Source organism: Diadema antillarum, unplaced genomic scaffold (assembly GCF_040938485.1).
Source record: "Diadema antillarum isolate AM-2024a unplaced genomic scaffold, OU_Dant_1.0 seq00000301_RagTag, whole genome shotgun sequence".
NCBI lineage: Eukaryota > Metazoa > Echinodermata > Echinoidea > Diadematoida > Diadematidae > Diadema > Diadema antillarum.
The window spans coordinates 33498-48949 of NW_027271324.1; the positions used below are offsets into that span (position 1 = coordinate 33498).

Consider the following 15452-nt stretch of genomic DNA (forward strand, 5'->3'; position numbering starts at 1 on the left):
TTTCAAATGTCAGCAAGGAAGTAATTATCCTGGTCCAGGAAAGAAAGCTGTAGTAAAGTAATGACCTGTTCTGTTACACTAAGTCTTTATGTGCCATGGTGCATTTGATAAACCATAGCTTTACAATTGGTGAATCAATCCAAATACATTTTCAGAGTATGAGACTGTAACCTAGTACCCACATCTTTCAGAAAACCCCATCCGATTTTTGTCAGTGATCCAAGAATATTGAGGATCTGTGCCGAGCATGTCAGGAATCCCTTCCAAGTTCTATCCATTGTGTTCACACAATATGTAGTTCCAAGAGTATCCAAGTACGAAACTTGGAAGAAACAACCCCATGACATGCTTTACAACAATCCAACTTTCTCTGTGACCACTTGACCAAATTGAATGCAATTTTCTGCAAAATATAGGTAAGGTGTTATATTTTTAGACCCTGAAATAGCGCTCACACAGTTAAATCACAATCAATGCAGAAATCTGATTGTACTTTTTTATGGGGGGCGAGGAACGTACTGTATTAGTGAACTAGCTTTGTAAGCAAGGCATCACACATTATAAATGGTCGTCCGTCGAACACAAAAGATCAGAACTTAAAATATGTGTGAAGTATCCTGCCATTATTAATTTCTGATCATCACGTGACATTTGCATGAGACAGACATTAATTTTCCTGTTGAGTGACATCACCTTTTGATAAGCCTTCCTGATTCTATCAAACTTTGTTTGAATAATATGGGTAGCATGTCATAGAAAAGTGTGCCCCAAAATAGCTCCTAGCATAACTTGAATTAGTACTGATTTGTGAACAATGGTTTGAATACTGTGAGTAGGCACATTTTTTTTTCAAAGGTACCATTGCTCAAGAGAGTTTCTCAAGACATTCTTTGTTGTTTTTATCTTCTTATATGGCAAAGAAATGATATCCAAGTATCATCATTGTTATCTTCTTATATGGCAAAGAAATGATATCCAAGTATCATCATTGTTTTTTTATTAGTTGTCCAATTTTTTCCCACCATCAAATTTAGAGATTGTTTACAATGAGAATATTCTTTCTAAGGCTTATCATGATTGTATTGAAGCGTATTGTTATGTGACATCATTCTATAAGTTTTAATTTCTATTTTTCTTGTTTTTGTTGTTTTTCATTTTAATGATATATCTAAATATGGAATTTGCAAGAGAAATGTAAGTGTCCTGTTATGGAAGATATTTTAAGTATATTGCATCCCTCTCTGTTTCAAATGAATCTGACTTGAATTGTGCCTTCGTAGACAAGAAGCTGAGAAAGCTCTTCAGCATGAAAGAGAAATGGCCATTCTAAGGGAGGAGTTGGCCCGGAGACTCGGGGAGGCCTTGATGGAAGAGGTGATGGACAGGTGTCTCCATGACATAGCAGTGAAAGAAATTAGGTGAGGATACTTGATGTAGTAGGTACCATTCATGTTCACTCACATATTTGTGCACTCATTCATGCAATCACTCTTAATGCATTGAGTGATTAAAGCAGTCAGTCTTTCGTACGCACCCTTCAAATCCTTATTTTAAAAAATGTGATAACAGTGGCACAACCCCAATAAAAGTTGAAGAGCAATTTTACATCAATTGCAAGTTTATCATTACATCTGGAGTGAAATCAGGAGAGCAAATTAAAAATCAGGATTAGAATAAGGAAGTGTGGGGATTTAAAGTCTGTAATGTTTTCACATGAATATTGATATTGATTGTGAGCACTAGTGGCATGTACAACAACTGTAGCATAGATGATACACTTCTTACCCCAAAACTGGGAACTCCTTTAGCAAGAATACTATAATGCAACAAAATTCAATTTAAAAATTTTCATGCCTCTGCCATGAAGTGCCGCCAGAGATATTATGTTTTATGGCTGCCTGTCCATCTGTTCACAATCAATTTTGTTTACATCGTAACTGAAAAACCATTTAAGAGGTATCCCAATGAAACTAGGCATATGTACAATGTATGTATGAGTGGACCGAGTTGTGCCTGTCAACTTTTGGATGCACATGCTCAAAGTCAAGGTGAAGGTCATAGTCTCAAAATTTCACTATTTTTCCCCATATCTACAATGTATGCAATGCCTGAAGGTATTTCTTTGAAACTGAATGTAATCATGTATTACCCAATAAAGATTCTCGAGGGAACCATGGTGTCAGAGGTCCAAGGTCAAGTGGAAATGCTAAAATTTCACTTTTTCTCCATAACTTGAGAATGTCTCTACTTCTCTTCATACTGTAGATGTACTGCCTGTCAGTGATATTTGTGGGAGATTTTTGGTCATGGAGTCAGGGTCAAACTCTCAAAATTTCACTATTTACCCCATATCCATGCAATGCCTGAAGGTATTGACATTTACCATATACATGAAGTACCAGATAAATATTCTCGAGAGAAATTTTTGTTTTACCATGGGTCAAGGTCAAAGGTCAAGTGACAATGAAAAAAATGTGACTTTCTTGTTCTCAATATCTTGGAAATGGCTAAAGGTATTATGAAATGGAGTGCATGTGCATGTACTACCTGACAGTGATTCTTTGTGAATTTTGAAGTCAAAGGTCAGATTAAATACTAAAATTATACCACAGTGTATTCAATATTGACATTACATCTTTTTCTCGTTACCGTCAAAGAGATTACTCAATTCACAGACTTAATCAAACTATACATATACATGTACATGCATTACTGCAGAATGAAAAAAATTCAGGGAAAGATTTTGGCCATGGTATTAAAGGTCAAAGAAAATGTTCAAATGTCACAATTTTTCCATATTTTGAAAAAAAAAAGAAGAAGCTGAGATTATTGTTATAAAAATGAATGCTACCAGTAAGTGATTATTTGAAGAATTTTTGTCCATGGGGCCAAAGGGGCAAGGATCAAAGGTCAAGTGAAAATGCTCAAATATGAATGCCTGCTCACTTAAACGATTACGCCCCCATCCAAATGAAACCTAATTTAAGGAAAGTAAGCACTCTACACATATGTGACAGACATGCCAGGTTAATTTTTTTTTTCTTTTGCCAATTATGTGGAACTGTCATCTCACATTGTCAAGACGTACTGTAGACCTGTTGGGTAGAACCATGCATTGTGGCAGAGCCATACAAGTCACCTTGACAACATTTCCAGTTTGAACTCATTTTCACTGCCTAATCAGAATTACAAACAAGTCTCTTCAAACATGTCTTGGCTGTAACATTTCCATTGTCCATCATCCATGCCTGAAAATGATAACTAAGTTCTCATAAATAGAGGGATTTCATTTCCTCACCTGTAAGATTATTTTTTACCCATATTTTCAAAGGGAGAGACATTTGTATCTGCCTAAAGAGTTCAAATTTAGGTTTCCGAGTGCTTTGCATATGACAGAACTTTTTGATTCTAGAAGCAGCTCTCAGTTGCAGAATTTATTAAGATTACTTGGCCATGCCTTATTATTTTGCAATTTTCTCACAATTCGGAAAAAGAAAATTCAGAAAAAGAAAAAATGAAGTTGGACCTATATGTACTAGTAGCGATAAGAAAGTGAAACCGCCTGCTTTGTTTAGCTTGTAAAAGACTATTATGTACATGTAGATTGTTGATATGTGGGCCCTACATGTAGTTGTTCACAATTAGGTGTTTTGTTACTACTTGTGCGTGCACTATCTTAAGTTTTTTCTCATTTCATTTTACTCATGTTTGGGCAACTGTCATCTTTTATATCTCTGTCAGTACAGTATGTATAATCTACGTACAAGAATTGTATTCACCAGCCTCTAATACTGTTTATATTCCATGTTTGTTGTCCCTGCCGAACGAGTTCGAGCAGGGGACTATGAAACGGGCTCCGTACGTGTGTGCGTCCGTACGTGCGTCCGTCCGTGCGTCCGTCCGTGCCTCCCTGTGTGCGTCCGTGTGTGCATCCGTGTGTGATCAAAATGTTCAATTTGCTACTTCTCTGTCATTTATGAGCCAATTTTTATTCTGTTTGCTTTATATGATAGCACTACGTGGGAGCTTTGAAACTGCTGCACAGAATTTCAGTTGTGACCTTTGACCTTGACTTTTGACCTATATTGTACATTTTGCTTCAAAATGCTACTCCTTCGCCATTTCTAACCCGATTTTGATTCCGTTTGCTTTATGTGATGGCACTAGGTGAGGGCTTCAAAACTTCCACACAGAACTTTGACCTTTGACTTCTTTGACCTTTGACCTATATTGTACATTGGCTACAAATGCTACTCCTTCGCCATTTCTAACCCGATTTCGATTCCGTTTGCTTCATGTGATGGCACTAGGTGAGGGCTTCTAAAATTCTACACAGAATTTTGACCTTTGACTTCTTTGACCTTTGACCTTGATTTTTGACCTATATTGTACATTTTGCTACAAAATGCTACTCCTTCGCCATTTCTAACCCGATTTCACTTCCGTTTGCTTTATGTGATGGCACTAGGTGAGGGCTTCAAAACTTCTACACAGAATTTTGACCTTTGACTTCTTTGACCTTTGACCTTGATTTTTTACCTGTATTGTACATTTTGCTACAAAATGCTACTCCTTTGCCATTTCTAACCCAATTTCGATTCCGTTTGCTTTATGTGATGGCACCAGGTGAGGGCTTCAAAACTTCTACACAGAATTTTGACCTTTGACCTTGATTTTTGACCTATATTGTACATTTTCCTACTAAATGCTACTTCCGGTGGGGACATATATTACGCACCGCGTAATTTCTACTTTTCCTTGTTTGTACTCTCATACCTGCTGAGGGAGTCAATAGAGTCAATAAAATTTCAAATTCTACAAATGTACTCAGAGTCACAAGATAGGGTTCTAAAGCTCATGTTTTTATTGATTATACATGTAGAATGGCAATATGCCTTCCGCACAAAGGATACCTTTTGATTTGGGTATAAGTGAGTGAAACAATGTCAACCTGATACTGACACAAGAAACTTTTCTGACTCACTTGTCATTAATACAGGGATTACGAGAAGCAGCTGACCAAGGAATGGATAGGAACATGCAGTGCAGTACTGACTGAAGACATTTTCAAGGACGTAATTGGTGCCGAGGCCAGGAGCTTGTCTGACAGTGTCATTGCTATGGCAACTGCCGAACGTGATTCAAAGCTATCTGAAATAAGCACTGCAATCCGCCGCAACAAATTGAATTGCCTCTTTCAAAAGTAAGATTTTTTTAATGATAAATATGCCACTAAAAGAATAAGTAAAGTGAATAGTGATTCATTTACAAGTTAATTCTAAAAGTATGAAGCATTGACATGTGACTTTAATCTGATGTACAAATGTGATTGTCACTGTCTAAAAAAGCATTGAAAATTCTGAAGTTTCACATGTAATATTTTTGTCTGATTAAAATGAAATGTATATTGTTTTGTTGTAAAATTTACTCCATTAAAGGTAAGTTAACTACACAGCTGGTGTCATCTGTAAATGCATACATTTATCATGAAAATGGACAGCCAAGTAACACATATCTATCATAGATATGCAATCCTAGACATCAATGAACCAGCAGAATAAATATATGTACCAAAATGTTCACATTTATTTTTTAATACTCCTCTCTCAACACTTTTTAAACCAGGCATCACAATGTTAATGTAGAATGTACTGTTTGTTTATTAAGACTTTTGCATATCTAGCATTTACTGTGATGTGTTGTCATGTCAACATAGTTGACATTGTCACCATATTTATTAAAAGATCATGTCTTAAACTTTAACAAAAACTCTCCATCCACAGGTGGCAGAGGGTGAAAGGAAAGAGAGTCAAGATCCGTTGTGCTCTTGAAACATTTCCAGCAGGCCCACTTAATACAGACATGGCTCAGCAGCTGCAGATCCTGTGGCCAAGTGTACAAGACCATAGACCTCTTGCTGCTCCTTCCTGTCGTTCTACAAGACCAACCCTACCTCTCTCTCTGCAAACTCCATACACGTATGTCGGGGAGAGGGATCACATTATAATGATTTTGCAGTGCACAAATTTCTGACTTTATAAACTTTTAGTATATGAAAGCTTTTGAAACAGGATAAGGGGGTCATAACTTGCATACATTATGCTGCAGATGAGTTTATCAAACAATGAGCAAAGTACCTTCAGTTCATGACTGATATAGTGAATGTGCAGAAAGAGATGCCAAGCAATGTGTGTGGGAAATACATTGACAAGTCATTCTCTGTATCAAGAGAATTCAAAACTTATCATGTATTTTGAGGGTCTTATGATATTACTCATGAGAAACAACAAAAGAGTCAGGAGTTCTGACAAGCACGATGAGTGAAAGATGACAAATACAAAACAAGATTGTGGTGTTAGAAACCCACAGAAATGCTGCTTTTGCTCTCACTGGCTTAGCAAGATGTTGCAAGGGTGCATCTGTGTATGTTGCACAAAAATTGATTGTCCATGCATGTATCATTGGTAAGTTGGACTATTGTAATGGGTTCTTATATGGACTCCCCAATTCTCATGTTCGGCGACTGCAGCGAGTCCAAAATGCCTTTGCTAGGCTGGTCTGTAACAAACCCTGATTCTCAAGGATCACTTCTCTTCTGAGAGAGCTACACTGGCTTCCAATTCATCAACAAATATCTTTTAAAGCCGTACAATCGTGGCGAGTGGTTTGTGCTGCACGGAGACGAACGCAACACGCTGCCTCCCCCATTCTGTACCAAATGTAGTGACACCTGATGAGAATAGCGCTGGCTCAATGGGTCAGCGAACAACACTTTAGACTACAAATCTCATGACCCAAAATGGCTGCCCGAGCCACGAGAGCCTCCGAATGGATGCATGCTCTCAGTACGCATGTGCATAAAGAGAGGGCAAAAGAGCCACGCATCTTCTGGCTTCTCTCCTCCAATCACCGCAGCTCGCATTCACAATGCTTGTGTATGATGCGTACACACACACGCACACACACACACGTGTCTCAGTGGCAGCATTGTCCCACATGTTTATGGATATAGCACGGAGTCTGGCATTGCGCAATTGCATGCACAAGCTTCGGTCATTCAGAAGATTATGAAATGACGCACTATTAGGAGTGACGATCATCCGACTTTAAGAATTTACTGATTGAATACAAGGCACTCATTGGTCAAGCCCCTAGTTTACATTACTGAGCTACTAGTGCTTAAATCTCATAAACACACTCGTAAGCTGCACAGTTCTGAAGACACTCTTGTCTAAAGACAAATCCCAACATGCAAAACAAAAATAATATTGGGAAACTGTGCATTTGCCTATACAGCTCTCAAACTGTGAAAGACAAATATAGTCAACCTCGGATACCTCAAATTCGTCGGGACTGAAGAAAATGGTTTGAAGTACGCGAACTTCGAGGTACGCGTACGTCAAATTTTCTTCAACTTATCGGAAGTTTTTCGATGTTCAACATACATGGTGTCTGTTGTAGTGCCTACAGATTGTTTACATGCTTGTCAATTAGAATTGAATCGACTTTTATATGAATGAATTGAATGAAAATCGGAATTGAAATCAAAATTTCAGAAATAAAGATATTGATTGCCCGATAGCGCCACCAAAAAAAAAAAAAGTGAGATGTTTGTCTTTACTTTTGAAAATGAATACTGTAAAACGAGGAATTTTCGCGTGCATTTTAATTTCGCAAATTTGGCGAGCGCCAAGATTCGCGAAATTAAAATGCACGCAAAAGTCTTTGTGTACACTATACGCATTGAACGCCAGTGGCATTTCGCGAAAATTTCATGCCACGAAAAAGGCTGTCGGCTCCAATTCGCGAAAAATTCATGCCGCGAATATATCATGTTTTACAGTAGCGGTAACAATCGGCTCCGCAAGATGCTAAAATAAATGTCAGATGTTTGCTTTTAATTTTGGAAATGAATAACGGTAATATTCGACTCTGTATTATTGTAAAATAAATGTCGGGTATTTGCTCATAATTTTGGAAATGAATAACAATAAGACTCAGCTCCATATGGTGCTAAAACTAATGTCAGATATTTGATTTTGCGTTTGGAAATGAATGAGGATAACATTCGGACGCTGAAATAAATGTCGAATGTTTGCTTTGACGTTCGGAAATGAAAAACAATGATATTCAACTCCGTACGATGGTAAGATAAATGTTGCATGTTTCCTTGTACTTTCGAAAGGAAATAGCAGTAACATTCGGCTGCGGAAGATGCTAAAATAGATGTCAGATGATCGCTTTTATGTCCGGAACTGATTAGCAGTGATATTCTGCTCCATACGAAGCTAAAATAACTGTCTGGTGTTTGCTTTTAAATTTCGAAATGAATAACAGTAACATTCAGCTGCGTTCAATGGTAAAATTAATGTTTGATGTTAGCTTTGACGTTCGGAAATGAGTAACAATAATATTCAACTCCTTACGATGATGAAATAAATGCTGGATGTTTGCTTTTACGTTCGAAAGTAAATTGCAATAACATTTAGCTCCGGAAGATACTAAAATAATGTAGAATGTTTGCTTTGATGTTCTGAAATGAATAACAATAATATTCAACTCTGTACGATGATAAAATGAATGCCGGATGTTTGCTTTTACATTCGAAAGTACATGGCAATAACATTCAGCTCCAAAAGATGCTAAAATACATGTCGAATGATTGCTTTTAATGTTAGGCATGTTTGGAAGTGAACAGCAGTAACATTCTGCCCCGTACGATGCTAAAAAAAAATATTGGACATTTGCTATTACATTTCGAAATGAATAACAATAACATACATCTACAAAATGAAAAACAGTAACATTCGGCTCCGTACGATAATTGTCAGATGATTCATTTCACTTTCGGAAGTGGACAGCAGTAACATTCAGCTCCGTATGATAATAAAATAAGTGTCGGATGTTTGAAATGAATAACGGTAATATTCTGCTCCGTACGATGCAAAAATAAATAATAGATTGTTGCTTTTACATTTGGAAATGATTTACGGTATTAATCCGCTCACTTTTAGATGCTAAAACAAATGGCGGATGTTTGCTATCACGTTTGGAAATGGATAAGGATAACATTCAGCTCCGTAAGATGCTTTTACATATAAAAATAATTAACAGTAATATTCGGCTCCGTAAGGTGCTAACATACTAATAAATGTTGGATGATTGCTTTTACAATGAGAAGTGAATAACGGTAACTTTCGGCTCTTTACAATGCTAAAACAAATGTCAGATGCTGACAAATGTCAGCAAATGCTCCCACTTTCTCATTTCAAACGTAAGTTTTGACCTAAATATATAGGCATCAACTTTTATAACAATCTCTATACGCCTGTTTGCTTAATCTTAAAACACAGAATAAGATGTTTGAATTCTCTTTTCATTTGTTTTAGACATGGGCATCTGTATCACTTCAATAATGCTTAATATTAATTTTTCTATGTTTAGTAGGACCGATTTAGTTTTTCTGAAGTTTTTCTTGATTATACCCCCGCCAAACGAAGTTTGAAGGGGGTATATAGGAATCAGCGGACGGTCGGTCGGGCGGTCGGGCGGTCGGGCGGTCGGTCGGGCGGTCGGTCCGTTGCAAATCTTGCGTCGCGAACTACTTCCTCAGTTTTCAACCGATTCCCATAAAACTTGGCACAGATGTGTGCCTTGGGTTGTAGATGTGCAAGACGTATTTTTTGACAGTACCCAAAAGTACGTTGCCATGGTAACGGCATATTATGGGCAAAAATGGGTACAAATCTTGCGTCGCGAACTCCTCCCACAGTTTTTGATCAATTATTATGTAATTAGGTACAGATGTTCATCTGAATATGTTAATGTGCAAGACACATATTTCCGCAGTGGCAAAAAGTGCGTTGCCATGGTAACGGCATGTTATTGGTAAAATATAGGGCAAAATGCTTCATGGCAAAACTGCTTCATCAGTGTTCTTCCAATTCTCATGGAATTCATATTGAATGTTTGTCTTAGGATATAGGTCAGCATGACTTATTTCTTGACAGTGACAAAAAGTATGTTGCCATGGTAACAGCTCACATATTATGAGCCAAAATGATGGAAAATTTTGTGTTGCAAACTACTTCCTCAGTTTTTGCCCAATTTCCATGAAACTTGGTACAGATGTGTGCCTTTGGTTGTAGATGTGCAAGACGCATTTTTTGACAGTACCCGAAAGTACGTTGCCACGGTAACGGCATATTAATGGCAGAAGATCAAGGAAAGATCTTGCGGATTTAACTACTTCCTCAGTTTTTTGACCAAAGCTTATGAAATGTGGCACACACCTTGATCTTGGTGGGAAGATGTGGAAGACATATTTTTCGGACGTGTCGGAAGCTGCGTTGCCATGGTAACGGCATATAAATGGCAGAAGATCAAGGAAAGATCTTGCGGATTGAACTACTTCCTCTGTATTCGACTTAAGCTCATGAAATGTGGCACACACATTGGTCTTGGTGGGAAGATGTGCAAGACATATTTTTTGGACATGTCGGAAGCTGCGTTGCCATGGTAACGGCATATTAATGGTGGAAGATCAAGGAAAGATCTTGTGGATTGAACTACTTCCTCAGTTTTTGACAAAAGCTTATGAAATGTGGCATACACAATAGTCTTGGTGGGAAGATGTGCAAGACATATTTTTCGGACGTGTCGGAAGCTGCGTTGCCATGGTAACGGCATTTAAATGGCAGAAGATCAAGGAAAGATCATTCCTTAAGTAAGACTGTCGTCACGGGGCGGGGGTATTAATCACCTTAAGTGATATTTCTAGTTTTTTTTGTGTGTGTGTGTCACCAGATTTTACTTTCGAAAAAAAAAAAATCAATGATATTGGTGGCCCGATAAAAGTTAGTGTGGAGCCCTGTCTTAACTATTCTTTATTATGCTCGGCCTATACTTCCAGATCATTATATACCACACTATTTTCATGATCACCTTGCTGGAAAAAAGTTTTCAGTGCTTGCGTTCTCGGGGAAGAATAAATGAAACAAACTTCATGAAAGGCAAAAAAAAAAGTTTAAAAAAGGCACTACGCAGGAGATTGATGTTTGGACAGTGGAGCGTGATTAATGGCCAAAGATATAACTGTCAACACCTAATCAGGTGCGCCACGACGGTTAAGAAATCTACACGCACGGTATGACTATCACGATCAAAAATCAGAACACAGTGGTTAAAGAAAAGAAGATGATGGGGCAGAGCGTCGTGCTATCGCAAGCACTCCATTGGCACGGGTGCTATGTGCATACCGCGTACGTGTGTAGGTAAGAGTTGGGGATTTTCCTTGTCAGCTGTGTACCGGGTATTTCTTTGGGCGGGCGATTGTTCTGGTCTCAGACAATCGAGTGTGAAAAGATTTGTGACATGTCTTCGCTGTCCACGCGCGCTTAATCGGAGATGCTGAGTGATGTTTGCAATTTTGATTCGAGCAACATGCTGGGAAAAACAATAAGTTAATTAATATCGGGACATTAGATTTCTCTTCGAGGTAACCGAACTTCGAGTTATTTTTTTCGAGCTACGCGAATTTTAATACACGGAAACTCCATAGGAACAATCGGGACTTTCATTTTGCCCCCGAGGTAAGTGATATTCGGCTTATCCGACATCGAGGTATCCGAGGTTGACTGTATCATTAGTAGTCAGGAAATCCCCTACTGTAACAGTTTTGTAATCAAGACTCAAGACACTTTTAGTTTACATTTAACTGCATTATTGTCAAATATCAGAGGCTTTTGCAGTGCAGAAAAATATACATATGTACATAGGTTTTGCACTTTATGAATTCATATTGTTGTTATTATCATTATCATTATCATCATTATGATGATGCTGATGATGATGATGATGATGATTACCGGTATTATTATTGTAACAGAACCTATACGACTAAAGCCTGATATTGCTTACAGATATGCAGAGTTGTCAGAAAATGCAAAGTGTTAAAGGTTTCTCGGCTTCATTCAGGTTCAACAATGTTCATATGAATGATTCTTGGATCAATCAGTTGTGTTTATTGCAACTGATAGACAAATTGCCCTCCATTGACCTAACCCTAATCAAGCCAGACTTTTTTTGAGCTATGCAAAATCCGAGGGAAGTGCATTCTCGGCCATTAGTGGTGCAATCACAATGAGATTTGGCACACATGACACCCACATCGTAATCTACAAGATTTTGTCTCAAGATATTTTTAAGTTATCAGTGTCTAATATTGATTAATTAATTATGCAAATTATTATATTCCAACAGTTGTACATCAAAAAAGCTTCCAAAAGTCATTTCAGTTCTTATATATTTATTTGTTTTGTAACCTTTTTTTTTCTTTGTTTTTTTTTTTCATTGGAAATTATCACTGACCACTTGTATACCATAATGAGCATATTAAGAATAATTATTCAAAATGATGAATCATGGTAAAAATAGGTTTTTATGAGTTTTATGACAGGGCACTGTTTTCCATAGGAAATGTACACAAAATCACATAATTGTGCCCATGTTTGGGTGACATGCAGTTACAAAAAGGGGCATGGCTTAGTGACGGTACGGGTAGACTTTGCAAATTTGGTTTCAAAAGTTGCATGAAACTTGAAAGAAAAAAAAGAAGTCAAGAATCCTCGTGACGAGTCTTTCTTGTGTTGCTGAATTATTGAAACATCAAGGGGAGGGCAGATTCTGCCCCAGCCCCTGTAGGGTTAAATGAGCACAGATTATACAGTAATTAGAGTAGTAGTCATGGTAAAAACAAAGCAACTTGATGCAAGAATCATTACTTTAGGTAAATAAGTAATGCCCAATAATGCTGCAATGGATAAAAACCATTACTGGCTATTGGGCAGAAACTAGATATTCTGTAGATATTGTGCCAGTCTGGCAATCAGGAAGTTGTGTGTTAGAACCCACTGAGGTACACAATGTATGTGCCCATGATTTTTTTTTTTAATCTTTGCTATCAGTCTATTATGAATAATTTGTGCTTATTTATGTTGATGAAGGGCAATTTGTCAGTCAGTTGCAGTGAGGTCAGCAATGTTGATTTTCATTTGTGTGTGTATGTGTATGTATGTATGTGTATCAGAAAGGAGTATTCCCATTAACTAAATCTAAGAGTTTGATATATCAAATAGAAGAAAATTCACATATTTTTTGGTTTTGGTAGACCTGTTGCTCTCATGCCTGACATTTATTTTTCCATTTTTCATTTGAGGTGCACATGTGAGTACACCTGAAAACCTGTGCAAGATCTTTTGAGGAGAGTTAGTGAAAGCATTGATATTCTGAAATAGTCAGAAATAGAATGTACACAGGGAGGCTTGCAAAGTTTAAAGATACTATGATAATCCCTCGTAGTAGTTGTGGTGGAATTTTTTGTGCAGATACAATACTGATTTTTTTTTTCAATGCGGTCTGAACTTTCATAAGACCTGTTTGTAAGAAATAGTGTTTCTAGAGGTTTCGTTATCCTGCAACTTAATGTGTTGTACATGTGTTAAAAAAGAAAGAAAAACTAATGTTTTTTAGGTGATACGCTATCAGCGTATCACCTATTGTGATTGCCAAAATTTCTCTTTTTTTTTATTCTTCTTTCTTTCTGCCACATTTTGTGTCGTCAATATCTCAACAATGACATTACGGAATAACATGACATTTTCAGTCAACATGTCTCATAACAATATCTAGCCACAATAAGGTTTTCATGACAGTAACATATCTATGACGTCATCTAGGCGCCATTTTGTGATTTTCGGACCTTGTCACATGATCGATCATAACTTCATAACTAGATATCATTTCTGTATCATTTTCGGTGGACACAAAGTTCAGGTCACGCTCTATCTTACATTTTAACGCTAGTTACCCAGGTCATCATTACGCGCGTTTGCGCGCGTCAAAATTTTAAAAGGCTCAAAACGACCTCCCAATGGGAAATCTCGAAGTTTCAGACAATTTTAAGCGTTTCAAACATTTTCTCGCGTGCGCGTCCGTCCGCGCAATTTCGCGCGCAGAGGGCGTAACTAACATGAAAATGCAATTTTTTTGACTGATTTGGATTTCTGATACTTTGAGTAACAATATCCATTGGTTTCCGATCGATTTTGACCTATAACAAAGGAATGCACTGGCGTCAAAGTTGAAATTCCGCGCGCGCGTCTTTCTGCAAATATAGTGAAAAAACATGTTTTTGTTTATGTCGCCATAGCTCTTTAAATCGTCCATTGACCCTATATTTCTATTGCATATTACAAAAGCATATGAATTGGAAATAACGTTTCAAGTACCAATATTTCCAGGAAAACTCATGACGTCATCATATCATCATCTGAAATCAAAAAAGTGGAATTAATTTTTTTGAGGTACTCTTTCTGACATTCATTTACTCGTATCTCTATTGTTTAAGCTTAATATCACCCCAAATTCAGATATGTTTTACTTTGAACATTTGCCTTTCAAGTCCATGTCATGGTTTTGAAATTTGATGACGTCATCATACTTTAAATTGTGATTAAAGGTAAAGACGCAAAATCGGACAAGTTTACGTGTTATGTCTATGGGAGGTGATTTTTTTAAAAACCATACATTGACTTGACAACGTTTAAGCACCTTTATCTCAGATGATTTTGCTTCATTTCCTCTGAAAATTAAGTATGTTGTAGCTGTGACAATAAGCTGCAGTAATCATGCATTTTATTCTTTGAAATCTCCTCATCAGGTTGACAATTTTGCAATTTAAAACTGAAAATGAGAATGGAATGCGGACGAAACGATTCCTGATTCATCTTTCACGTACATAAGTTTACGTTCCTCTAATTTTCTCGTCGAGACGTATGGCCGAGTGGTTAGAGGTGTCGTCACAGAAACGTGAGGTTGCACACGTACGGGTTCGAACCTCACAAGAGCACGAAAGAAAATAATAATTTTTTTTTTTACTTTTTTTCTTCAATGAGTACTACACCTTCGTCCATGTAGAAGTCACGTTCGCATGTAAACACACCTATACGCACACACTCACACAGTATCCCTTTGTTTATCGTTGGAGACTGCATTGCTTCGACTGCTGCAAAATATTGCAGGCTGGGCTTTTCAAGCTGATCATGGTATATTGTAACAAAATGAAATTTGTTCATATCAATTCAGTAACACAATGTAGTCGTGGTTACTTTGTGCTGATTTTATACATGTAAGAAGCTATACATTGTAAAAAAAAGGTATTTGAATTGTTCCTTTAAGTCAGTCTTCTGTATTGATGATTATTTGTCAATTAGTGGTTTTTGTGGAGTTTCAGATAATGATAAAAAGTATGTATGATAAGTGCAGCGATACTTTCTACAGTTAGTTCAAAGTTGTGTTACAGAGGTTTGATACATACATTTAGCATTGTGTTTGTGTGTCCACGTGTGTATACAGGTTGGCCATATGGCACATTCTAGACAATAAATCTTAAT

The 15452-nt window shown here is 37.2% G+C and overlaps 1 protein-coding gene across 1 annotated transcript in view; it reads left to right on the top strand.

Moving 5' to 3' along the window:
• The window catches only part of LOC139730318 (germinal-center associated nuclear protein-like), a 57128-nt gene that overhangs the window by 28249 nt on the left and 13427 nt on the right, over nt 1-15452 (top strand). The window contains exons 10-12 of the mRNA XM_071641189.1: nt 1281-1418; nt 5000-5203; nt 5784-5978. Of these exons, the coding sequence (XP_071497290.1) occupies nt 1281-1418; nt 5000-5203; nt 5784-5978 (537 nt within the window). The remainder of the gene's footprint in view (nt 1-1280; nt 1419-4999; nt 5204-5783; nt 5979-15452) is intronic.